The sequence below is a fragment of the Papio anubis genome, chromosome 9 (assembly GCF_008728515.1).
Source record: "Papio anubis isolate 15944 chromosome 9, Panubis1.0, whole genome shotgun sequence".
In the NCBI taxonomy this organism is placed as follows: domain Eukaryota; kingdom Metazoa; phylum Chordata; class Mammalia; order Primates; family Cercopithecidae; genus Papio; species Papio anubis.
The window spans coordinates 88,576,982-88,603,123 of record NC_044984.1 but is presented as its reverse complement, the minus strand read 5'-3'; the positions used below and the strand labels follow the sequence as shown (position 1 = coordinate 88,603,123).

At 48.4% G+C, this 26,142-nt stretch overlaps 1 protein-coding gene and 1 pseudogene across 11 annotated transcripts in view; both read right to left on the bottom strand.

Annotated features, from left to right (window-relative positions):
* PLXNC1 (plexin C1) overlaps positions 1 to 16,999 on the bottom strand; it is a 159,443-nt gene extending 142,444 nt beyond the window's left edge. For 5 of the 11 annotated variants that reach the window (XM_021922774.2, XM_021922773.2, XM_021922772.2 and 2 more), the window contains exon 1: positions 15,545 to 16,997. In XM_021922774.2, coding sequence (XP_021778466.2) covers positions 15,545 to 16,606 — 1,062 coding nt within the window. In that variant the 5' untranslated portion in view covers positions 16,607 to 16,997. Of the gene's footprint in view, positions 1 to 15,544 lie in introns of all 11 variants that reach the window. The other 6 variants (XR_002515781.2, XM_021922777.2, XM_021922779.2 and 3 more) reach the window with 3 other exon arrangements.
* A 6,950-nt stretch (positions 17,000 to 23,949) lies between these two features.
* Positions 23,950 to 25,546, bottom strand: LOC116268915 (annotated as a pseudogene).
* Between the last annotated feature and the right edge of the window lie 596 nt (positions 25,547 to 26,142).

The window sequence follows — 26,142 nt, the reverse complement described above, 5'->3', positions numbered from 1 at the left end:
ACAACTTGTTGGAGCGGACACTAAACTGCAGTTCCTCCTCAGCTGAAGGGACCATGACGTGGACAAGTGCTTGTTCCTCTCACCAGCCTGGAGGACCCTGGCCACAGTCAGGATTTTGTAGCCAATTACAACAGCGAGCCTGGAAGAAAATAGGAGAGGAGGCTTGGACCTCATGAAAACTCTAGGGGCTGCTCTGGCTGAATGGAAATGGATTCTTTTGTGCTGGAAACACACAGAAATGGACAGGTCCCTGTGAATGGGAAAAGGAACCCTTTGAATGGCTTTCTTATGCTTATTGCGGCAAATGAAAACAAAAGAAAGACAGGCTCCAGAGAAACGTCCTCACAAAAGTGAGGTTAATACCCAGGGAGCCAGGAAGAAGAAGGGGGGAACAGCGCAGTCAGCCCCCTGTGTCCAGAGATTATTCTTTCTCTCTTTTTTTCCGGCCTATTTTCTATCTTGCCCTTCTCTCCCCTTAGGGCATAATCGCTAATGTTGCTCTCAGCCTATTCTGTCTAGTTTATTATGTGTAATTTATTTCTGAATCCCAGCCTCTGCTTGTTCGTCTGTGTGTAACAAGGTTAATGCCTTGTAATGATGCTTTTGCCAGTTCTGCCTTTCATGACAAAATCCAATCTTGATTTCGCTCTAAACCTTGTCTCCCCTTTGGGCTTTCTTGGTTCCCTCAGAGTTGTCACTCTGCTTCTCCTTCCTGCCATGTCTAAGCATAACGTCACGCCTACACGTTTGCCGGCTCTAAGACGGAAACTTTTCTCAGTTGGAGGAGAAAGCTACCTTGGCTCAAATGATGTTTGGGCTGAAAGAGAGAAAGAGTTTTGGGCCTGATATAGCAAACTGGGACCAAAGCTCCTGAGAAGAGGTGTGTGTGTGTTTGTGTGTGTGTGTGTGTGTGCAGGGAGTCATGGGCATAATACCAGGAAAACAATTAGGCTTCTTTGCAGCTGCTTCATATGATTTCTCATGGACAATAAGCACTCCCCCGTTGTGCCCTGCACAACTCCACGGGGTGCCAGTCATGCATTCCAGGGTGTGAAAGGCACCCTCTAGAGTTGAGCCACAGCTTGGCCCTGCCTCTACCATGTGAAAGATGGCCCGGCTCATCGAGGTTCAGGCAGGGTGCTCTAGCTTTTGCAGCATCATTGGGAGGGAATGGGCACAAAACTGGGGCCTCCAGCGCTGGGCACCCAGCAAGACTCAAGTGTTTTACCTCCAAGGTGCTAAAAAGGATTCCTGTACGGTGATTTTACCTTACCAGGTGGGAGGAAATACCAACTGGGTACCGATCAATTTCTTGTACACGATAAAATGCCTTTCTTGGGCAGTTAATTTTATATTCTGTTCCATTTGGGATCCATTTGTTTTGAAGCAGTTTCATCATTTTCTGTTACTCCCCAAGGGGCCCACTTGCCATTAGGAAACCTCTGAAGGAGCCCTGCACCCAAGTTCTGGCCCCTGCTCTGTGCCTTATAGACTGCTTGATTCCAGCAAGTTAAGTCTCCTGAACCTCAGTGACTGTATCTGTAAAATGGACCCAATAATACCACATGCCCTGCCTCTCAGTGTTGTTGTGAGGTCCAGATGAAATCATGTGTTTGAAAATAATTCAATTATTTTTATCTAGCTAGGGAGATGGAAAGGACAACTATTTGCCCAAGTCGGACAGTGATTTTATTAGCCAAGAAGGCTCAGGTTGCTTTTCTCCATTCTAGTATATACAGTGTTGACCAGGATCTGACTAAGTTATGGCAGCTCTCTCATTGTCTGAAGGAAGAATTTACACGGGGACTCAAATGATCAAAAGGAGAGGTTTAAAGTATGCTTAGGGACACAGCTGGGCAGCCTCTAGACCAGGCAAGCATGGTTGGTGTGCAGCACAGCCATGGGAAGCATGCAAGGTGGTGAAGCTTGTATTTCACCACCTTCTACCCTATCCCCTCCCTCCACGGGCCCCAGTGTCCCCAACCACCCAAGCTGACCCACCACCAAAGTCCCACTCTCCAAGATTCATCCTTCCTTCTTCCTGCTTTATGTCCCTTCCCCACCCCCACCAAACCTCCTTCTCCTCCCTATGGCTAATTTCAGTTAATTACTTATAAAAAGATGACCTGATTCAAATAATTCACAAAAAGATATGAATGGCAGTGAGTGTGAAAACTGCATTTTCCTAGATTCTTTTTTTTTCTTTTTTTTTTTTAAAAAAAGACAGTCTCACTGTATTGCCCAGGCTGGAGTGCAGTGGCACGATCTCGGCTCACTGCAACCTCCAACTCCCAGGTTCAAGCAATTCTCCTGTCTCAGCCTCCCGAGTAGCTACAGTCAGGCGCCACCACGCCTGGCTAATTTTTGTATTTTTAGTAGAGACAGGGTTTCACTATGTTGGCCACGCTGGTCTTGAACTCCTGACTTCATGATCCGCCCACCGTGGCTTCCCAAAGTGTGGGCATTACAGGCGTGAGCTACCGCTCCTGCCCTAGTTTCTTAGAATTGAAAAAGACTCAGTCCACCAATGCTTTCCCAGGAGGAAATGACTGGCATTCTACATGGGATGGCTCCTCATTATGGGAGCTGTCCTGTGTGATGTGGGACTTTTAGCATTCCTGAGTCCTGTCCACAAAGTAGTGCCCTCCATTATGTTGACTACTGTGAAAGTCCCCTCCCCAATATTTCTGAACATCCCGTAAGTAAATGTCATCATCCCCTGTTAAGAACCACTGAAATCTGTGACATGGTTTCAGAGTTGCTGACAAATGGTTATCTAGACTTTTCTTCCCTCTGGCCCTGCTCCCCATCATGGTCAACCACACCACTAATCACCCTTGACTCTTCTCTTTCTGTCACTCCCCACATCCAATACATTAAAAATCTCAGTTGAAGTTCTCCATCTCTACAGGCTGTATTCAGCCCAAGCGTCCATTCATTCCCCTCCCGATCTAGTGCAAGAGTATCTTGGTGTCTCCCTTTTAACTTTCAATGTATTCTCTGTCCAGTAGCCAAAGTGATCTTTTAAAATATGAAACAGGTCCTGTTACTCCCTGGACTAAAATTCTCCAATGGCTTCCCATCATGATGCTGAGAACTGAATCCATATGCCTCCCCAGGCTCTCCCTGGGCTGGTTCCTAATGATGTCTTTACACCCATTCCTTGCCATTATCCTCCTGCACTCTGCTTCTGCTCCCCAAGTCCAGCTGATTTCTTTCAGACTCTTGGACACAAGAGTCTGCCTCGGGGCCTTTGCACTTGCTACTTCTTCTAGCCCCACCCCCCTTCACTCCCTTGTAGGCTGGCTCTTTTCAATCTGTCAGGTTTCAAGTTGAATGTCACCTACTCACGGACACACAACCATAGCTCTTCCCGTTCCTACCTCAGTTTTTCTTCTGAACCATAGCACTCCATTTATTTCCTTCAAAATACTTATTAATAACTCTTGTTTTTAAAAACTTACTCACTGTCTCCCAGTAGACTCCATCTTTATAAGATCGACTATCTCCAATAGTATTGTATTCTACACTTTGAATGCAGCATCCACTTCAGCATCTGACATGGAGTAGGTTGTCAATAAATGCTTATCGAAGGGATAAAGAAATACAGGGTCAATGTTTGAATACTTTCAGTCAATATCTCATCAGGCCACTATGATACATTGATAAGCAGGCCTAATCATTACTGAGTTCTTTAATTGAGCCAAAACTTGTCCCTTGTAAATACTGGGCCTTGGTTCTGCCTGGGGGAGCAATAGAAAACCACCCCAGGCCTCCCATTACCATGTAAATTGGCCTTCTCTGAATTTCACATCCATAGCTCATTGACAGCTTGTAAGAGACAGTTTCTGGGTCTCTCGCCATCTCAGTACATGAAGAGTCAACAGATTCAGTGTACTGAAAATGTGCCTCTAAGAAGTAAACAGAGTACTTTAGGTGTGCTCTGACCAAAGCATATAATATTAGGATTGTCCTTTCCCATGATTCAAATAGCATATTTTGAAGAACACGCCCTATCATTGTGTTCTTTCAAATAAAAGTAGCTGATGGTAGCATGGAAGAGTAGAAAGAACAAGTGATTTAGAGTAAAAAATACGTGGTTTCAAGTTCAAGCTCTATTACTTACGAGCTGTAAGTGTTTAGACAGTCATTTATCCTTTCTGAGTTTTCTCTACCCACCCAGCCACTCATCCACCCACCCATCCACTCATCCACCTATTATTTATGGAGCACTTGCTGTTGACCAAGTACTTGATCTGTAAAATACAGATGGGAACAAACTCCCTATTGTCAAAATAAACCAATCAAATGAGTTTTGAAATAAAATGCAACACTTTGCATTTCATATCATTGGTTTCTGAAACACTTGATAATCGAAATGAATGGTTAGAGTGGGGCTCCACTGATATCCACAGTTCATGAACAGAATTCAGGGAATCCATGAAACTGGATGAAAAAAAAAAATCTTTATTCTAGGGAGCTCTAACTGGAACTTAGCATTTCCTTTAATCATGGATTCAGGCCACAGCAGTATTTACTGAACCTGTGACTTTGTCACCAAAATAAATCAGCTATTTTCATATTATTTGATAGTTGTTGCAGATATCTCAAAGTATCATTTATGCTCATCTCTCCTTTGAAATTATGGTAGTTACTGCCTCTAGATCTTGCTATTGAATGTGTTAAGATATATTACTACACCTGAAATTGAAAAAACATTTTGATAGATCGATATATTAATATATTGCATCTATTTTGCAATCCAATGTTTTTATTTTACGCATTAAAAAACATTATTCTGTCAAGGGGTCTACAGGCTGCATTAGAGGTCTACAACACAAGAGCTTGCAGGGTTAGGAAGAAAGATATTGCTAAGTGAGGGGGCTGACACTAGGTGACACCTACAGCCCCCAGCTGCTCTAGGCTATTTCCTCCTCTATTGCCTCAGAGAAGCAAGGCTTTGCGCTTGGAATCCAATTTTTAAAAGGGGTCAATGATGGAGAAAGGAGCCTCAGGAGAAGACCAAGGGGTGATGATCAGGGACAGCTGGTGTGTTAGGTAACACACTTCCTCAATCAGGTTGCGGGGAGATAGGGGATGACGAGGAATCCTGGCTCATTGGGAAGGGAGTCAAAAGGAAATACCCCTCCCTGTCGCTGCCCAGCTTTTACTCTTCCTCCGAACAGAGCCCCAGTGTCAACTCCTCTTGGACACACTCATCTCACCATGCTATAATCACTATCTTCTTCACCAGATGAAGAGTACCTTCTTTCCAGTTCCAGAAACACTTACTGAGGGCTCACTCACCATGTGTTAGCCAGCCTGATAGATGCCTAGGAAAGAAAGATGAGCCAGACCTGGCCACTCCCCTCAGTGCATGTATAGCACAAACAGGGATGTGTGGGGCCAGACACAGGGCCTGGCACACTGTAAGGTGTATGGAGCGGATCCCTGACTCCTAACTTCATTGCCAACTCCCTACTTAGAAACTCTTCCTAGATGTCCCAAGGCATCTAAAAACCAACAAAAATTACACTTGTCCTCTAATTGGTCCTCCACATCTTAAAAACCTATTTCACTTCATCCCTCCTCTCCATCCCTACCGCTCCAACCTCAGTTCAGCTCTTCAACGTCCCTCAGTTGAATGATTGCAATAAACAAAATCCATCTGTTTCTCTCCATATTTGTCACCACTGCTCGTGGCCAAGGTGACATTATTTCTTGCCTGGACTACTGCAAGAGCCTCCTGCAGGTTTTCCTTCTTCCACTGTGGCCAATCTCTCATCCATTCCCCACAGGGCAGCTGTTATTTAGGAATTCAAATCCAATCATTTCACTTCCCTTCAAAGGCTCTCCTGTGCTCGGAGAAGAAAATCTAATCTCCTTCCCATTGCCAAGGAGGCCTGTAGGCTAGGCCTGCTGCTTCCTTCTCCAGCCTCCTCCCCTCTACCTCCCTAGCCTCTCCCCTCTACCTCCCTAGCCTCAACCACACTAGCATTTTGCTCTCCACAACCACCAAGACCAGGTTATTCCATCTTTGAGTCCTTGCACGTGCCCTCCAGTCTGCCAGCAGTGCTCCTCCCAGTTCTGCACGGGAAACCCGTAACTGGCCTTTATTATCTTCCTGGTGTCAATTCGGCCTCCTTAAAGAGAACTTACCCCAACACCCGCACCCCCAAATGCCTCTGCTACATCACCTGCTTAGTGAAGTGCCTCCGTTTCTTTATCTTTAAAATGGAAGTAATAATACAGCCCATTTTGTAAAGTTACAGTGAGGATTAAATGAGTTAATATTGGTAAAGTGCTTAGAATAATGACATACAGTAGGTGCGCTGTAAATTTTAGCTATCATCTTAATGTAAAAGTAACTATTAATTTGCTAAATGTTTATTGTCTGCCCTATTTACCACTGATATGAATATCTCCACACACTGCTTGGCACATAATAGGAGCTCAAGAAAGTATTTGAACAAATGATAGTCTTTCTAATAAGGTGCTTTGCCTCCAACCTTACGGCAGCCACTTTATCTTCTGAGTAATCTTTCTAGAACACATTCAGATTGTGTCGTTTATAATCCCGCTGTTATACTCCATCAGCCTTAGCCATGGTTTTCACACTCTGCTCAGCAGAGTTCTACAAATTCCTTGGAGATGCCTCAGGGACAGGCCTGGATGGGGTGGGGCAAGTTGCAGGGCTCCGGAAACTCCCAACCCCTGCTTCCCCACCGCCACCCCCTGACGCCACCGTGTTCCCAGCACTTGGTAATTGGTCTTACAAAGAGAACCAAGTCAATGATAATTTTTCTCAAGCAACAGGGTCGTGCTATGTTGTTCAGGCTGGATTTGAACTCCTGGGCTCAAATGATCTTCCTGTCCCAGCCTCCCAAGTAGCTGGACTACAAATATGTGCCTCTACCCCTGGCTAAGATTTTTATTTTTATTTTTGTAGAGATGGGGTCTTGCTACATTGCCCAGGTTAGTCTCAAAACTCCTGGGCTCAAGTGATCCACCCACCTTGGCCATCCAAGTTGCTGGGATTACAGGCATGTGCCAACTGTTCCCTGCCTAATGATAATTTTCTAATCTTTTTCTCATATGGAGCTTCCGATGGATAATTTACTTCAAAGGCAAGGTTTGGAAAGTCTAGAGGACCAACCATCAGGATAAAATCCAACCACCTTTGCCCATCTCATTAAGCCCTTCACCATCTGGACCTGCACACTCGTTTCTGGACATTTCACAGCCAGGGTGAGCTTCTTTGGTTCCCAGGCTTACTCAACTTCCTGCTTGTGCACAAGCTGTACCTTCCCTCTAAAACTCCCTTCTCCGCCTTCTCCACTCAGCTTCAAGACATAGCTCAAGCATTACCTCTCTAAAGCCTCCCGGGTCCTCCCAGGCTGAGTGTAATGCCTCTTTTTGGGACTTCCACTGCAGCTTTTGGTCACATCTCTCTTGCCATGAGTATCGGACTGTATGGGAAAGGTTTGTTTTACTCTCATTCTTTCTATAATAGCAGGAGTCAACAAACCACCACCTGTGGGCCAAATCTGGCTTACTGCCTGTTTTTCAAATGGCCCATGAGCTAAGAATAGCTTTTGCATTTTAAAATGGTTGAAAAGAATCAAAAAAAGAATAATTCATGACAAGTGAAAATTACAGGGAATTCACATTTCGGTGTCCATAACGTTTTAATGGAACACAGCCCTGCGTGCTCATTTACGTATTGTTCATGGCTGTGTTCACACTACAGCAGCGGAATTGAGCAGTTGCGGAGACTGTACATAGCCTGCAAAGCCGAAAATATTCATGATCGGGCCCTTTACAGAGTTAGCTGACCCCTGCATAACAGCATTGACCAGGGTGGTGGGATGGAAATGCCACCAAATCCCCCTAGTAACTTCTCTAAGGAAAGCCCTATGTGTAGCTATTGAATAGACAATCCAACCAACATGAAAATCAACCACTGAAACTGAAAAATGAATGTCACAGTTCTATTTGTCTTTGTGATCACATAAAAATTAGCATTTCATCAAGACAGAAAATTAAAACTAAGAAAAATGATAAGCACATTTCATAAAAAACATAATAAGAAACCACTGCCATGGGGCCACTTTGATAAACAGGTTAGACCCATGCTGGCCACACACTGTTCCCAGGTTGACTTTGGGGTTTCCCGGTCTTCATCATCTGTGTGCCAACGCATGTTTGGGGAAGGGAGTGGTCATCCAAAAACTTTAAGGGAGACAGATTTGACACTATCGTATGCTACTGTAGTCAAGGTGTTGGTCTTGGTGTGGCTCTTCTGCCATCCTGTTCTAAGGGAATCCACCTGCAGCGCCTGCTGGGGACAACTGCATGTTTGATCCTCTTCTAATTGGACCAGGGGCCAGCACCTGCCCCAAGGGTGACAAATCCCTACACTGACCTCGGGCTCATCAGCTGGTGTGAAAGATGAACTGGACTCAACTCTAGCTCTCTCCTGGCAACTTGGACTACATAATACAGAAAGTCATTGCCAGTTAGTAGCCAAAGCAGAAGGTGACAGGCTGTTAAGATGTACAGTGGGAGGCAAGTGTGCTGGCTTACGCCTATAATCCTAGCACTTCGGAAGGACTACTTTAGCTCAGGAGATTGAGACCAGCATGGGCAACGCAGCAAGACCTCATCTTTACCAAAAATAAAAAAAATCAGCCTGGCATGGTGGTGTGTGCCTGCAATCCCAGTTACTTGGGAAGCTGAGGTGGGAGGATTGCTTGAACCCAAGAGTTTGAGGCTGCAATAAGCTATGATCATGCCACTGTACTCCAGCCTAGGTGACAGAGTGAGACTCTGTCTAAAAAAAAAAAAAAAAAAAAAAAGTTTCTAGTGTCTCTCCTCTAGGAACCATATTGTTTAAGAAATGATTTTACTCCAATTAGCTGGGTGTGATAGCACTCGCCTGAGGTACCAGCTACTCAGGAGGCTGAGGCAGGAGAATCGCTTGAATCCAGGAGGCGGTAGTTGCGGTGAGCCGAGATTGTGCCACTGCACTCCAGCCTGGGCAACAGAGTGAGACCGTGTTTAAAAAAAAAAAAAAAAAAAAGATAGACAGTGGGAATCAAGGCAGGCCCGAGGCATACTCAGGTGGGAGGGAGTAGATATTTGAGGAAGCAGAGGAGGTCATTTGGTAGGAGGATGGTGCAAAGCAGCCAGGCTAAGTCATGTTGACAGGGAGACTAAGGAAGGAGCATCCATCATTTGCTGATGCTGACTGAGCTCCTTTAAGCTGCCTTGAATGTGGAACCACCTTCCAACTGCATATCAAGGAGCCCGTCATAACAGTATTAGTAGTAATGATGATGATAGTAAACACAGACATAACATTTACTATGAGTCAAGTAGTACTCATTCTATACTTATTAACTCATGAATCCAGACAATAAGCCTATGAAACCAAGAGGATCTCTACTAGATGAAGAAACAGAGGCACAGAAAGGTTGAATAATTTGTCTATAGTCCCACAACTGGTAACTGGTAACTTTGGACCCAATTGCCCTGGTTCCAGTGACTGTGCATACAACCATTACACGGTATTGCTTTTATTCCTAGATTACCATGGAATTCCATGTGTTTCTGTCCACACTATCCCTCATCCCTTTATCTGAGCTTACTCAAGTAGATCTTTATTCCATGCAACCAGTTGTACATGACTAGGATAGAAATTGGTATCAGGATTGATGCTGTAAAGAATGGACCCTTGGAGAGAATGTCTGGTGTGTGCAATTGGTTCTGGCGTACAGCACAACAGAAGACTCTAGACATCCCCCCATATCTGGGAGTGAAATACAAATAAACTGTTACATGCAAGAGTGAAGGAGTTAATTAAACTATGGCTTATAGGTTTTTGAGACTCAGACTCTAAGCCCACAAATGGCAACTCTTTAAAGGGCTTTCTAGGTATTGCCTTTGATCAGTAAGGAGGGAATAAGGAATATCAGAGTGGTAAAATGTGTTGGTTACTTTTTACGGCCCTAAGTAAAATGCAAGGAAAAAAAATGCAACAAGTTCCTATCCCAGGTGCCTCAGCTGGAATACAAGGAAAATTGTTCTATCTTATAACAGTGGTTCTTAAACTTAAGCATGACTTCAAATCACTTTGAGGGCTTTCTAAAATACAGATTGCCAGTCCTACCTCAACCTCCGGAGCTTCTGATTTAGTAAATCTGGTATAGGGTCCAAGAGTGTGCATGTCTAACAAGTTCCCAAGTGATGTGCACGCTGCTGGGCCAGAGTCCACACTTTAAGGACCACTGCCTACAGCATAAAGCCCTTTCCTCTCATAGTTGAAAGGCAATCAAAAATTACACCCTAGAAGTTCCAACCACGTTAGGTTTCCATGGTCAAAAGTAATTCTGATCGGCAACACCAGAACCCTGGTATTCCAATGAATGGAAGTACCTGGGAAGAGCTGAAGGAGTGAAGGACACCATGTAACCTAAAACTAAGGAAGGAAGGGCTCCGACACATCAGGCATTAAGAAAAAGAGAATGGTGAAGGGAGTGTGAGGTGACCAGACTCCCAGAAACTGTTGCTGCTGAGTATTGAAAACATTTCCAACATGATTCTCTACGATCCTTCATGTATTCATTCAACAAATATTTCTGAAGTCCCAACTACATACTGGGTTCTATGCTAGGTATGGGGGGTTCAACAGAGAACACCCTTTGAGATCATGTATAGGACTGCATGCTCAGAACACCAACACTGTCTAAAAGTTCACAGTTAAGAAACTACAATCCTGCCAGAGTCAGAACTTCAGGTGGTCACCAATGCAAACCTAGAAACTCAGCTCACAACTAAGGATTCTCTGCTGTATCCTATGCCTGTGTCCACAAAAGGCTGGTCTTAGCATAGCAGCTGTAAGGGCCTAGCTTGCTCCATACAGGATAGGGTTGACACCAGGACCTAATGTCCATGGTGACAGACTGTCCATGGCAGTGGACATGTACACATTATTGCATGTAATAATTATGTAACCCTTCGTGCCTTGGTTTCTTTATTTATAAGTGGGGAATCCCATTTCCTTGATAGCAATATTCTCTGGATTCATGAGTTAATGTGTATAGAATAAGCACTACTTGACCCATAGAATATGCCATGGCTTTGGATGTCTTTCTTATCATCACCATCATGATTACTAATAGTAATAGGATAGGGCTCCTTAATGTAGACATATAAGGTGGTTAAAAGTTCAGGTCCTAGAGTTGGACCACCCAGGTTCTAAATCCTCTGCTATTTTCCAGCTATGGAACCTAACAGAAGCTCTCTGGGCCTTACTTTTTCTCATCTCTAATCATCATGATAACTACAGTCCTTGCCCCATATGGTGAATGAGAATCAACAGAAAATAAGGCATGTAAATTGCTTCACACAAAACCTGGCCATAATAACTATTCAGTAGATAGTAGCTATGATTGCTTTCCCCCTCTTTCTAAGTGGGTGCTGTCACTGCAATTGTCCTTTTTGAATCCATTTTTGCATATCATATGTATATATGAGGGTAAAATCACCATCTAGTCTATAGACTGCAAAATGGCTTGACAAAATCATAACAGAAACTGGAAGATAAATAAACATCACAGGAAGACTGCGGATTTTGAGGTCAATAGGCTGCATCACCAAGTGCAACTGGGATGTCACTTCTCCACACATGTTCCTTGGGTTGCTGTCTGTTGGACAGCATGTGAGCATTCTGTGGTTGTCTGCATGACAGTTAAATTATGTCAGGCTTTAGAATTACGTAAGTGTGGAAGAAGGGGGGTATGTCCCCCTACAAAAGGGTAGAATGAACTAGAGAACAAACTAGAATGAACTAGAGTCCTGTGGACCAACACTATAGGAAAACATGCTACCTTCAGTGTCTACAGAGGGGTGGCTGCCATGTTTAAACCACAAATGACCCCAGAACCCAACAATGGTGGCCAAACAAGTCTGGAGCAATCAGACTCCACAAACTCGAACACAAACACTTTCTATGGATCACATTGGTGTAGTGAGGGTTCAGAAAGGGAGGAAGTCAAATTAATTAGCTTGTGCATAATTAAAAACATTCATTTTTATACTAATCCAAGCACAGGTATGTTATAAAAAAGAATGAAAAAAAGGAAAGAGACCACATGAAGTTCTAAAACACAACCCAAGATTAGAGGCATGTACTGCCTTCTGAGGTTACCCTCTAGCCTCAACCCCACATCCTAAGGGAGGTTGTTTGCTGCCGATTTAATTAGGGGACCTTCACGGGAAAGTTCGAGAAGTCCTGGGGTGGTAGGAAGAGTAGAGATGTAGACATTGGAAGACCTGGATTAAAGGTGGAGGGCTCTGGCACTTATCTCACTATCTTGAGCAAGTTGCTTAATGGATCTTTAGCCTTCTCATTTGGAAAATGAGATGATCCTCATAGAATCAACCTCAGACTTGATGCGGGGCTCAAAAGAAATAATACATGTGGAAGTGCTGTAAAAATATCACAGAAGATTATTAGAGAGAGGGTCTACAGAAATCGGTTGCCTTAGCACATTTGAGAGATGCAGTTAACCTGCTATAATTGTGAAAGTGGATTCAAAGTTGGTGGCAAGGCAGAAAAAGTAACGGTCCAGTGTGTAAACAGCTGAGTACACACTCACTGCACAAGCATCTCATAAATTACTCCTTAGCAGAAGCTGAAGGGGAGGAGGATCAGTGATAAGAGGTAAGAGAACCAGGAAGTGGGAAAATACAACCCAGTCAGTCCCATCACTTTTCTACCTATGGTTGATTGAAGATGGAAAATAAGAGGCAGCTAGGAGGAGAGGGAGAAAGAAGGCAAGCGAATCCAGCCGCTTGTGCCTTGCAGCCTGTGGATTACTGTTAAAATTACTGTGTCTGCTCTAAAGGAATCGCTGTTGGAATCTATTGAGGTTCCCTCTAGAGTGTGTCAAGTCCTGCTCCTGTTTTAGGCACCTGTAATTCAGCATGCCTTTTCAAAATCACATTCAAGACCTGAAAATAAAATGCAGAACAAATGCAATCAAATGACATCATTCTTCTGAGTGACAGCCAGGGGCACACCGATCCCATGACCCCATTACACAAGGTTGCAACCTGCTATTGTCCTTTCAGTGGCAAAATCAGTGGTACCCAGCACAGAGCATTGCTTACACCAGCAGCCATCAAACAAATATTTGTTGAATTGAGTATCTTCTCTACCTATTTAATAGGTTAGAAAATTGTCAGCTTTTTCATCAAAACTACCACCCTTTTTCATTCAAACTCCTATTGAAATTCAATTCCATTAAGGCTTTTCAATGCATACTAGCAGCAAGGAATTTACTTAAATGAAAAAAAAAAATGCAAAACTCCAAGCTCCCACCTGTGCAGCCATGACATGCTATTGTTTGAACCAGAGTATATTATTTAACTTGGCTGACAAGCTCAGGGGGTAGAGACCCTGTCTTTCAGAACACACAACTCTGAGCACACTGGGAGTTCTTGATAAATAGCAGCAGCAAGAAATGCTGTGGAGGGACCCATTTTAATTATTTATTTTTCCAGTTCCAGATTTTTGGCAGCATGTGTTTATCCCTTGCTTGATTTCCAAGGGGCAGCTCTCTCGCAGAAGCTCCTGTAAAGATGGATAAACAGCTCCACGACTTCCTCTGCCACTGCCCCTCCCCATCCCGGCACAAGCAGGAACACCTGATTGAGCCAAAACGTGGATTTTGAGTGCATTTAAGATGCTGGCTGGGTTTGAAAGGGAACTGAGTCTTCCAGGACCCAATAGGTAGAGAGACGCAGTCAAGAGAAATGTTTTGGCTCCACACATCGACACAGCTGTCAGATGGCAAGCTTGGACTTCCACCCTTATTACCTGCTGTGGGCCTCTGAGCTGGCTTGTCATTAACCCCAGAGACCAAGTGTGTCTAAAGCTGGACACAAAGTAATATTTCGGGGGTACTTTCAAGTCTTTCAACAGAGAAGTAGGAAACGATGATTTCACCAAACTTAAACCATTAGATTATAAAGATCTAATAAAGACAGGAATCAAATATTAAATTATATGTGTACGGCAACAGTAAGTCATTTAGGAGGCAAATATCTGTTTTTACATATTTTTAAAAATTATACCAGTAACAAAATGAAGGCATTATGTGTGTGTCCCAGCACACAGCTTGACAGGCAAAGAAGCAGCAAGTGACTGTCCTAAGAAGCCTTGTAAAAGACCTCCTGATTTTTTTTCTCCCTGGCTCATAGGGCTAATATTTGGTAAGATGTGCTTTGCAGAGAAAGAAGGGGGTGGGGGAAGCTGTCTTTCTATACACACATTAATATACCTGGGAGCCAACGTACCCCTGTACCAACACATTTTCCAAGTGGTGACTTCTCCCCTTCCTCTCTGACTCATTTTGTACCAAAACAATGGCAACACCTGTAGCCGTTAATTTCTGCGCTTTGATTTTTTGTCCAGTTATAAAGGAGGCTCCCAGCAGGCTCCCCTCTCAGGAGCCATATGTGGAGTTGATGTGCCAGCCGCCTTGGAAGGGAAACGGCCTCCGGAGAAGTGCACAATGGCCCCATAATCCCCATCAACTGGACCCTCTTGAACTGCCTCTTTATTTTCCAGTCAAAGAAATGCCAATCTCAAGATGAAAGCTGTGGCTGCCCTGGGAGCCCAGGGGAAACCTGTGTCGCTTGCCTGGTTCAGCCCAAGGGTGGTGACTCTGAGTTCCGCCATCTAGTCTCGCAATCTGGAGCCCAGAAACTGTCTGTAGTACCCCCAACACTCTCCCTTGCGCTCCCCTCTAGGATGAGGCTTTTACCACAAGGCCACCTCCCGCCCAGCCTCTCCCAGCGGCTGGCGACCACAGCGCACCCTGAGCAGAGCCACGGCCCCGCCCCCTCGCACCGGGTCACGCCGGGGGTTCGGTTCCAGCGCGAGCCTCTTTGCAGGCTGGCATTTCTCCACGCTGAGCGGGCTAGCAACTCTTCAGACCACAGCACTTGCGTTGCCGGTGGGGGGCGGAGACAGGGGGCCACAAAGGCTGGGGTGTGGCAGGGAGCCCTTTAGGTTCAATGGCTTCTCTGCCGAGGGCACTGTGTTTGTTAACTGTTGACCAAGAGGGTCAGACCCACACGCCCGCTGGGACTACACAGAAGGGGCACAGAGAAGTCTGGAGAAGCGAATGGGAAAGAGAGGCTGCGCGAGGAGACTCAGCCCCAAACAAGCGTCCCCGTTTGGATAGGGAAGGATGGCACTGGGATGCAGCCACTAGAGTTTTGAGTCTAACTCCAACCCTCCCCGCCCCCCTTTTTACGCTCTCCCTTTGGGGACCTCAGGCCGTGCTCCAGGTCTCGGGGACCGTCCGAGAGGAGCCTTCGGACGGCCGCCCGCGGTGTGAACCTGAGACTTGGTAAATGTCAACCGGATCTACCCCCGCCCAGCCGCTCGCCCCCAGCTCGTTCTGCCTCGGCGGCGGCGGCTGCTCCCCGGCAGCAGCGCTCCCCGCGGCGCCCCGGGGGCAGGACTTACGCAGTGGCTCTCGGCCGTCTTGAAGTCCCAGCTGACCCTCTTGGCGCGCGCCTGGATCTCACTCATCCTGAAGAGGCAGAGCGCCGTGGTGGTGGGGGAGCGCCGCTCCTGGCCCTCTCCCGCGGCCGCGCTGAACACTCCCGCCCAGACGTCCAGGGCCTCCACTAGGCTGGAGGAGAGGAGCAGGCGGCGGCCGTCGGGGCGGCCGTGGCCGCAGTCGAGGGACGCCTGGCCCTGGAACAGCACCTCGGTGCTCTGCGCGATGCGCGCCATGCTGGGCCAGCCGGTGGCAGCGCCGCTCGTGTAGTTGTAGGGGTAGTAGGGGAAGTAGATGCTGCCGTTCCAGAGAAAGGCGTCTACGAAGTGCAGGCTGCCCGCGCCCTCGCACAGCTTGAGGCGGCCCAGCTCCTGCGTGGCCAGGCTGCGCCCCTCCGTGTCCTTGAGCGCGATGGCGGTGTCGTGATCGGATGCCGCGGGGTTGCAGCGGCTCGCCGTCTCTGGCTCAGGCAGCACGTAGGTGGCGGCCACCGCCAGGTACCAGCGGTTGTTCTGGCCCGCGCGGTACACCACGCCGGCCGTCGAGCCCTGCGGGTGGCACGACACCACCTCGGTGCCGTTGCGCAGGGAGCTGCGGCTCAGGTTGCCCAGGGGCCGCACCTCGCAGGCGCCCCGGTCGAAGGTCCAGCCGGTGAGCAGCAGCCCCCCGAGGCCGGCCGCCCCCTCGCGGTAGGGCAGCAGCAGCTTGCTGAAGCTGCTCCCGGGCCGGGGCCGCGCGGGGGGCGCCAGCGAGACCGGCTCCGTGCAGTTGCCCGCTTGGTCCCGGTACAGGCGCGAGAGGCTGTGCTCCAGGCTGTAGTCCAGCTGGTCCAGGCAGCTGCCGCTCGCCACGAACACGCCGTCCTCCCGGCTCGCTGCGATGGCTCCGATGGCTTGCTCTGACCGCCACACGGGCTCGTCCGCGCCCCGGCCGGGAGTCGCCAGTGCCAGCAGATAGGCGAGCAGGGGCAGCGGCGCTGCGGGACGCGGGGGGCGCGGCGGCGCCTTCCTACGGGAGACCTCCATGGGGCTGGGGGGGCCGCCCCCGGGCAGGGCGCGCGGCGGCGACGGCGGCTCAGGCGCGCGGCAACGGAGACGCGGGCGGCGGCGGCGGCGGCGGTTCCTGCGCGCGCTCCGGCTCCCGCGGCCGCCCCATCCCCGCAGCTCACCCGGGAAGGAGAGCGGGGAGGGCGGCGCGCGGCGGGCTCGCTCCGGCAGCCTGTGCAGCGGCGGCGGCGGCAGCAAGCCCTGCGCGCTCCGGCACCGTTTCCTCCTCGCCCTCCTTCGCCGGAGAGTTCCTGTGTGCAGCGCTGGCGCTCGCGGGGAGGCGCGGAGGGGAAGGGAGGGGACGGGCGGAGAGGAGCGAGGCGGGCGGGGAGGGCTGGAGAGGTTGGGTGCGCTTGTGCGTTTCACTTTCCCATTGTGAAAGTGGGATGCAACTGGCCCCCTTCCTCATCCTCTTCCTCCTCCGCCCTCCGCCTCCTGCCCGCCCGCCCGCCCTCCCTCCACGCCCATCTCCCCTCCCCTCTTGATTCGGTGAGATAGGGAGGAGGGAGGTCTCGTAATTTGGGTTACTGTGTAGGTGGCCTCTTTCATCTATTCATAACAAAGCTCAGCCGCCCGCCACGGCCGCCGCGGCTGCCACCATCGCCCCCTTGGCTCGCCTGGGGCTCCCGGGGCGCGCTAACGGCGCACGGAGCGGGCTCCCGCGCCCGTCCGCCCGCGGGGCTGCTCCAACGCCCGGTTTTGTTTACGACAGCAGCCGGGTCGGGGATACGCCAGGCGCGCGGAGCGAGGATCCAGGGTGCGAAGGGGTTGCAGCGGAGGCCCCGGGCTCGGGCCACAGGGCTGCAGCGAGGGCGGCTGACAGGTGTGGAGAGGCGAGAGGGAGGCCCTGGGGAGGAACGCGGGATACGTGGCCGAGCCGGAGACTCCGGGGACCAAGGCGCCCCTGTGACAGGGTGTGGGCTTCCCCGGGTCGGATGAGTGAGGTGGCAGAAAGGCAGGCGCCACACTCTCGTTCTGGACAATCCCCAGGGCCGGAGCGCCCATATTTGCAAAGGTTCTCTAATCTCCCTTGGCAACAGAGTCCCAGGCTCTCAAGCCTAGCACTTGGAAAGTTCTGCTCACCATCTAACCTAATGAGCGGGGCTAACATTTACCGAGCACTTACTACGTGCCAGGTGCGCTTGTAAATTCACCACATGGGTTAAGACTAATAATTCTCATAACAGCCCTATTAATTAGTGACTGTTATTGTCATCCCTACTTAGTAGTCCAGGAGAATGATTATGGAAAGGCTATAGAACGTGCTGGCATTCTACTTCTGGTAGATATCAGAGCCGAGATTCGAATCCATATCTAGCCCCAGCACTTCTTACATACCTTGCTCTAGTTAAGTGCCACCTGTGGCCATTACCATAATCCTCCAGAGATCATTCTCCGTAGTGAGACTGAAAAGTTCCTCAAGTTAAATGCACCAACCAGCCACCGCCCTGCCTTCTACTATTAGACCCAAGTACCCGTATTTCCCTCGAGGCTCTCCATCTGTCTCATCATTACCCACTTTTATCCTTTGGACCCCCTGAGGTCTCACCACCTCACCCAGAGGGTGAATAACAGCTGGGTTGCCCCCACAGCCATCAAGAATTCCAACAGTGATTCCACCGGGAATCATTGCCCACTGGTGAATAGGTTCATGATTTCTCCGAATGGGGCCTCCCAGAGGATGCACAAATGCCTCCCAGCTTCCTGGGGCAGCTGGTGGCCCCATCAGCACCCTTACAGTCTGGCAGGTGAGCCAGCGGGCGCATAGGGGTGGAGGGTGCTGAAGACCTCTATGGATCATTGGGAAATGATCTCTGTTCCTTCCCAGGCTATTTCCAGACCCAAGTCCCCAGGGAGGGCAATCGGCTGCTATCCCCTTTCTTCCTTCCCTCCAAGTTCCCCAGCTCTAGATGCAATCTGTTTTGGGAAGGGAAAGGAATGAGGTGGCTTTTGTCCCATGCTGAGTCCTGCCGAAGGTTGCAGGTTTCAAACTTCTCCAACAGTGCTTCAAGTTCTCCCCAGTGCTGAGTGATATGGCAGGAGTTCTGGAAGGCTTAAGGAGAGGAGGGTGAGGTGGAGGGAGAGGCAGAAGAGAAGTATAAGTTTCTGCTTCTAGACGTGAAGTTCAAGGATCCTATCATTTCAGCAGTGGCTCTCACACACTAAAGTCAGAGTGGTCATCTTTTCATTCGTAAGCCTTTCATTTGCAGTTGGATAACATTATCTTTGCCTGGTATGAGGCAGAAAATGTCTTCCCACGAGATATGGGGTTACCCTTTGTGCTGTGATGACGGTGTTGGAGTGTCCATGAGGAGAAGGGAGGAAGAAGGAGAAAGGCCTGAAGTACCTGGTTGGTGTTAATCGGGACATCTCAGGCAAGACAAGTCAGATGTTTCACCTACTCCAAAATATCTGGCCTTGCTCCCCCACTCCCTGCCCTCCTGGAATGCTTTCAGAAGTTTTGCACCGCTGGAAGTGGCAAGATCAATATTTTTAAAACCTCATCCGAAGCTCAGAGACCCCCTCCACAGCATAGTAGGGGATTTATGCGCTGGTGTTTTGACAGTTTTCCCTGTGACTGATGCAGAACTCGGTGACCTTCACTGGCTCCGTGAATCGGCGGTGGCAGTGTCGTTATGTGCTAAGAAGCAACAGTTCAATTCCATTCCAGAGATAGTTTTACTTCACTGGTAACCAAGTCATTTCTCTAAGTCCCGTAGAGTTGGTACAATCAGTCGCAGACCATCTCGGGAGCTATTTGGATTAAACATCCTCTGTGGTGCAGCATTTTGATCACTACTCAATTCATTGCCGCTTCATTTTGAAAAAGAAACAACATCTTAAAAATACTACCCACAAGAAGTATAAATGGCTTTGATGGCTATGGTTTCCTGCCATTCTACTGGGACCATAAGCCCCACTCTTAAGAGTGGGCTTCTTTTTCCTCCCATTTAATTGTATGCAGACTCCTACGGTGAAAGAAATCAGAATCTGTGCTAACTTTTTGGCATGAAAAATGTAGGCGACAAGGAAGCATATAAATGCATTCTTTGCTGATTCTACCCCCATTTTGTACAAACATGCTTGCCCCTTCCCAATTTTCTTGTGTACTAAAGCTCCACCTTCAGGACACAAGTTCACATTTGAAAAGTGTGGGAAATACGAACAACTGAAATAAATATTTAGGCATGCGGGTTCTGTATCTCTTTGATCACTTTCTCTTGGACACCGCCATCTGGCCCAGGGGTGCACGTCCCCTTGGTGACAAAGCTTTCCTCTCCAACTGGCCGAGCCCATCTCGTTGGGTGTCACTTATAGCACATTTCGGAACTCCTTGTAACACAACTGGCTGAAACCCAAAAAAAAAAAAAAAAAAAGAAAAAAGAAGAAGATGGTGCAGATTTATCCTCCAGACAGAGGCCTGCTACCACGGAAACAGGCAGTTCAGACCGATTCTGAGCAGTTTTATTTGCAGCGTTCACTAGATGGGAAAGTCTTCATAATGAGAAAATATCAACTCCCTCAGGCACCGAAGGCAATCTGGGTTAACCAGGCCATCCACAATCAGACTCATTTCTGGTGGACAGGACTTTATAGATTCAGTGGTTTCCTGCTGGGGCCCAGGACATTAAGAACTGTTCAGTAGGCAATTGGTCACAGTCACAAGATGGCTATCATCGGTGCTTCAGTTTTCTTTCTGATTTTCTTTTTTTTTTTTTCCCATCTGACAGTGGTCTGTAGCATTACTTGGCTGGCAGAGATTGAAAGCAACTGAGAATATTTGTTCTGGTGGTCAGTGAATTCTCTCTAAGCCTCATCTACATAGCTACAACCCCCTGTGCAGAATTTGGGAAATTCTGCCTGTGCAAAATTGGGGAATAGCACCTGTATTGTCCTCTTAGGTTTTAAGCAGACAACTTCTTCTTTCCTCCACAGCTTTGCTGATATCTATGTGGTCTTCCACATCGAGGCCCTTATCAAAGCTCCCAGGCCCTTTTGGTGGCTGACAGGAAAAAGAAATGAGCCAGTCTCCTTTCTAGTCTGCTGATGAGTAGATGGTTGAAAGAAGATTAGAGGAAGAGCTGTTTAATAAGTTCGCACTGGTGCTGAGAGACGAGTTGGACACAGTTCAATCAACATAAAAAGTCTCTCTGACATGGCACAGTTAAGATGTGGCTGAAGGAACTCAGTGCCTCATCTTCTCTGCCCACCCAACATGGCCCCAGAAAATTGTGGGCATTCTTATGCTTGGTGATAGTGCCCCCTTGCCATGGTTTAAAGTAAGGAAGACTTGTGGTGTTCCTTCAGTAGGTGGGACTTGGGGGTCATTTCCAACATTACAGTTGTCATCTTTTTCTATGTCACGATTTAATAGCTCATGGTCATTCGCCAGCAGAGTGCAAATGTACATTGGAGGGTGTAGTGGAACATACAAGAAAATGATTCTTTACTCAAAGTCCAATGACTATCTTTAAGCTAAATAAGAGCCTTCACTCCGCTTTAGGGAGGGATGAGCTATTGCCTATGGAAAGGACACAAAATGTCAGATATGTTTAAGAGACTGCGGAGTCTAGGACATCACCTTAGCATTCTAGCACCTCACTTCTCAGGGGGTATGTTTAGTGTCATAAAGTTTCTCTCAAGCCTTTTCTCCAAAACATTCACCAAAACCATCAGTGGTTAAGAATCTGAGACAATTACTGGTTGAAAGCAAAGTATGGTAAATCATCAGCCATCACAGCGTTTTTCTAGACTGGCTGGAGTTCACCCTGCATGAAGTAAGCAAACTCATCAGTTAATTACTTCTTCAGATTTGGGGAATCTCTGTAACTTGAGCAGTCTCTTGAAAATCATGCTTTTCTCTGATATTCATGGGATTCCAGTCTGTCCCTGCTTGTATTTTCCTTGCTGTTCTTCAGAAATAAGGAGCCAAAAGGGCATCAAGGACTAGACACAAAACGCTGATTCCTCTTTAATACGACGTTGTTTCCCATGTCTTTGCCCTCCCATCACAGCTCTGAGACTCGCTGTCAGCGTAATCCTAGACTCTGAATCCTCTGATAACTGGCAGCTTGGCATAAACCCATTCTAAGAGAAGAGCTGCCAGAAACCAGGCCTTCATATTAATAATAACTCCAACTCTTGAAATGAATAGCAGAAGATAAGATAAACACGCAGATAACTTCACAGCCACTTGTACTTCCGCTTCCTTGAGATTCTGGTGGGGAGATGCTCTGAGCTGACAATAAAGTTGCTGGACTTTGCAGTGAGCCCGCTGGTGCTCTCCACCAAGCTGGTGTGCCTTCTCATTCTTATGTCCTTGCCACTCCCTAGAAAATAGCCCTACCAAGGTGAGGAGGAAGCAACCAGTATCAGCTCTAAGCATGGGCTTTTGCGGTCGGGAAACTTGGCATATGGCCCCAAGGTCAGGGCAGCCCCGCTCATCACCCATCCTGGGGAAGCCCTGGGAATATGGCAGTTCAAACAGCATCTCTCAGGCACTCAGCCCCTTGCACAAAATCCCAAATGCAAAGTTCATGGAAGACCGTTTGCCTCACCCTCCTGCCCCTATTCTTTTCTTTTCTGTCTTTTCTTTTCTTTTTTTTTTTTTCACAAAGCCTTCATTCAAGTATGACTGTCATACAAAAATCCATACCTATTTATTTTACACAACATGTTGTGCTTGGAGATAAGTCTACACACTTGAAACCATCACCAAAATCTCTTCCACCCCTTCCCTAGTCCTCCCTATTTATTTCTTCTTCCCCATCTGTGCTGAATAGTCTCTTCTTCTCCCTGCAGACCATTTCCCCACTCCTCCCCCTTTTGCTCGAGACTCAGAAGTTTGACATTTATGGACATCACTCTTGCCTTTTGGCTTCTGGTTGGATTCAGCCAGTGGGAAGCCCCAGCCAGAGATCTAGGGGTGGACAGGTAGGGTGAAGTTTGAATATTTATTCTCCCAGCTCCCTCCCTGCCAATCTATGCATTGGCCATGGCTGTGTCCCTCTCCAAGGCCACAGCTCCTGTGGGCAGTCCTCTCTCACAGCTACACTGTAGCCACAGCCTTCCGTGGGCCCAGTAACCACTCCCTCACCCTCCTCCTCACACCTGTGGGATTCCATGCTTGTTGCTGTGGCTGGCCTCTGCTGGTCTCTCTTCATCCTGGCATGGCTCAACCATGGTACCTCCATTAATGTATCTCTTTGCATGTGTCACCTGTTTCCTGCCAGAATCATAACAAACCAATCTATCTCCAAACATGGATCTAGAAGTGACCCCACATCATGTTTAAACCTGTACATTCACTTTGTCCACTGATGGAAAGCAGAAAGGCTGCTAGTCAAAATGGAACTCCTTTGTTTCCAAATGGTTGGTTCCCCTGAATCTGGCAATGGAAAAAAGCTACATTTTTATTCCCTTGCACAGGCTTTCCTACACTAAATTCAACCCGGTGATACAGACAGATGGAAACCTGGCTGGGTAGGATTTTTTTTTTTTTCAGTTAAAACATAAAACTAAAAGAATCTTAAAAGTAAATCAGAACTACTGGGGACTAAGGGTTCAGAAGGTGGTGGGGGCAGAGGGTGGTTATGATCTCTAAAATTCTGCTGAACGTTTGAAATATATTTTCAAACAAGATACAAAACCAAGCATGCCGCTTTTTCCTTTTTAGACATTTCTCCTTAAGTCTGAACTCCAGCAGTCCCTTCAATAAAGTTGAGAAATTCCAATGATATTCATTATTACCAAAGCAGGATTATTAAGAGATTGCTATACTTCCTCATCTCCAGACCTCACCCTATGCCACCCCCTACTAATAATGAAGAGATAAATTGGATGCTTTTGGTTCCTTTATACTCAAGGAAACCAATGTAGTAGAGATAGAAACCCTCTAAAGATGCCACTTTTTTTTTTTAGGAGGTTTTTCTTTTTTAATTTTTAAAACATGTTGAAAAGTAAATCCATGTCTGCATAAGTTCCCAACCCCCATTTCTCCAAGCTTCTGGAAGGTGGGCCTGGCGGGCACCCTCAGCTTCTTAGCGTTTCCCAGCTGGCCCCTGAAGACAGAACTTCCCTTCCAGCCTCTGCTGCTGTAAGGCCCCCTCTGCCCACCTCCCCCTGCAGCCTCCTTCCCACCTCACCCAAGACTTATTGCTAAAAGAAGGGAAGAGAAATGAGCACAGCCAGCACACCCAACTGTCCTCTCCCACCCCCGTACTAAGGTCCTTACCCCCGACACACAAAGGGCAGGGCCCAGAGGCCAAACCCCAGCAGACTAGGAGGTAGCCATTCCAGTCCTGGCCACGAAGCAAAAGTGGCCTCAGTCCAGCTCAAAGGCCCCTGAGCCCAGGCCATGGACTCAGGAGACAGGCCCAGCTGCCAGGAACACATGCAGAACCCATAAGTCTGGGCTGGGCTGTCAGCAGCTCTAGGTCTTGGAAAGACCTGGCAAGAGCCCTAGCCCCTCTGTCCTCAGTGACACCAGAGATGCCTGGGGATGGTCAGCAAAGGGGTCCCGGAGCCTGTGGTTGGTGGAGGACCTCAGGATTCAGAGTGAGGGCACTGGGGGCACCAATCAGGGTAGATGGGGGCTGGGGGCCAGGACGGGCACTGTGGCAGGAGACAGCCAGAGCAGGGAGGATGAGAGGCAGTGGGGCCTGGCTGGGGGCCAACTGGGGCTGGAGGAAGTGGCCCTGTTGCATTGTGGGTGGCTGTCAGAGCAGAGTGGGAGCCATGGGCGAAGGTGGCCTCAGCAGCGGGGGGCGGCTAGGGCAGGGAGGTGGGAGGTGGAGCAGGGGTGGTGCAGGGGGCACTGATCGGAGCACAGACATGGAGACCGATGTAATCTGGACCTCATCATCTTCTTCTAGGGTTGGGGCTGGCAAGGGAGCCCCTCTCCTAGCCTCCTCCATGGGGACTGTGGCTCCACAGGCCCCATCCTGCTCAGCCTCCCATTCCTGCAGCACCTCCTCCAGATTGAAGCAGTGCCGGTAGCTCACAAAGAAGGTCTTCACCTGGGTGAGAGTCTTGTTCCCAATCACCTCTGCAATAGTCCCAAAGTCTTTGCCATACCTACAGATGGCTTGGGCAGCCAAAAGCTGCTCCTCTGTGGTCCAGCAGAAGTTGAACTTGGTGTTGGCCTCCAGGGGGCGGAGTGGATCAATGCCGCCCTCCAGGGCTTGGTGCAGGCCGCTGTTCCTCTGCTTTATGCTCTGTACCTGTCTCTTGAGGTCTCCATCATCGGGCTCTCTCTCTCTCAGGCCTCCTCGACCCTCTTCTAACTCATCACTGTCTTCTTTGTCCTTACAGCCCCTCAGCCACCGGGCCTGTCTGTCCATCATGCCAGTTCGGCTGTGGGTTTTCTTCCAAGAGTGGTGATATTTCACCCAGGCTGGAAATCAACTTGTTGGGCAGCATCTGCTGGATCCACACTTGTCGTGGAAGCCAAAGGCCTGTTCAAACAACACCTTGTCCTCTACTGTCCACTTGTCAGGGAACGGGGTGAAGTTGGCCAGGTCGGCCAGTGACTTCTCCACATGGTGCTTATGCCACAAGAGCATGCCCAGCACCTGCTTAATGTTGTAGCTGTGCTTCTCCGTGGCCATCGCAATGTACTTGTCAAGCTTGGCATCCGACACACAGCGGTTGGATCCGACACACATCCGACACACACCAGCATCCCCTTCAGCTTCTTGTTGCTGTAGCGTGTGAGGCTCTCAGGCTTGCTCTCTGCAATTACAGCCTGGTAATTGGTTCCAATGTGGCTCATGCTGTCGTGTGAGTGCTCCTCCTCACTGCTGTCATCCTCAGAGTGGGGCTGTCCGCCGTTGGGCACCGTCTTGGCCCGGCTGTGGGATTCACACTCCATCACGGAGGGCATTACCCCTCTCAACTGCCCCAGGGGGCGCGGGAGCCTTCAAGAGTGACAGTGGTTGCCGCACTTGCCCTGAGTGCCATGCCCGGCCTGGCCTGGAGAGGTCCCCACGTGCTATCTTCCATCTTGCACCTGCCCCCAAGATGCTACTTTTCTAGAGGATACTTTATTTTTACCCTGCTATGACTTCTGTACTTTAATCATCTGAACCAGTCAATTTGAAACTTGATTCCCCTCATTTATTGGACATTCTTAATGTTGATTAAATATTTATGCTGTCGGAGGCCTTTTTTTCCCCACCATGAAACCTGCAAATTTGGAACATTCAGGAGCTTTAATTGTGAGGACAGGCACACTTACATTCATAACCAAATGGTCAAAGATGCATTTCTCATTCTCTTTGATTTGGTGGGAGGAGGAGGAGGCATGGGGATGATGGTGAAAGGACAGGTGTGTAATCCTAGGGGCACAATCCTGGCAAACTGGATTTCTTGCTGACTGAGGACTGGACACAGAACTGTTCTGAGGCCAATTAGCAATAAGCAGAATTGGCCTAAGTCAAGGGGCCCTTGTGGTCGTCCTGTAAGATTGTTGGAAGCCCGCCCACCTGGGTCCCAGAACTCATGGACCTAGGCTC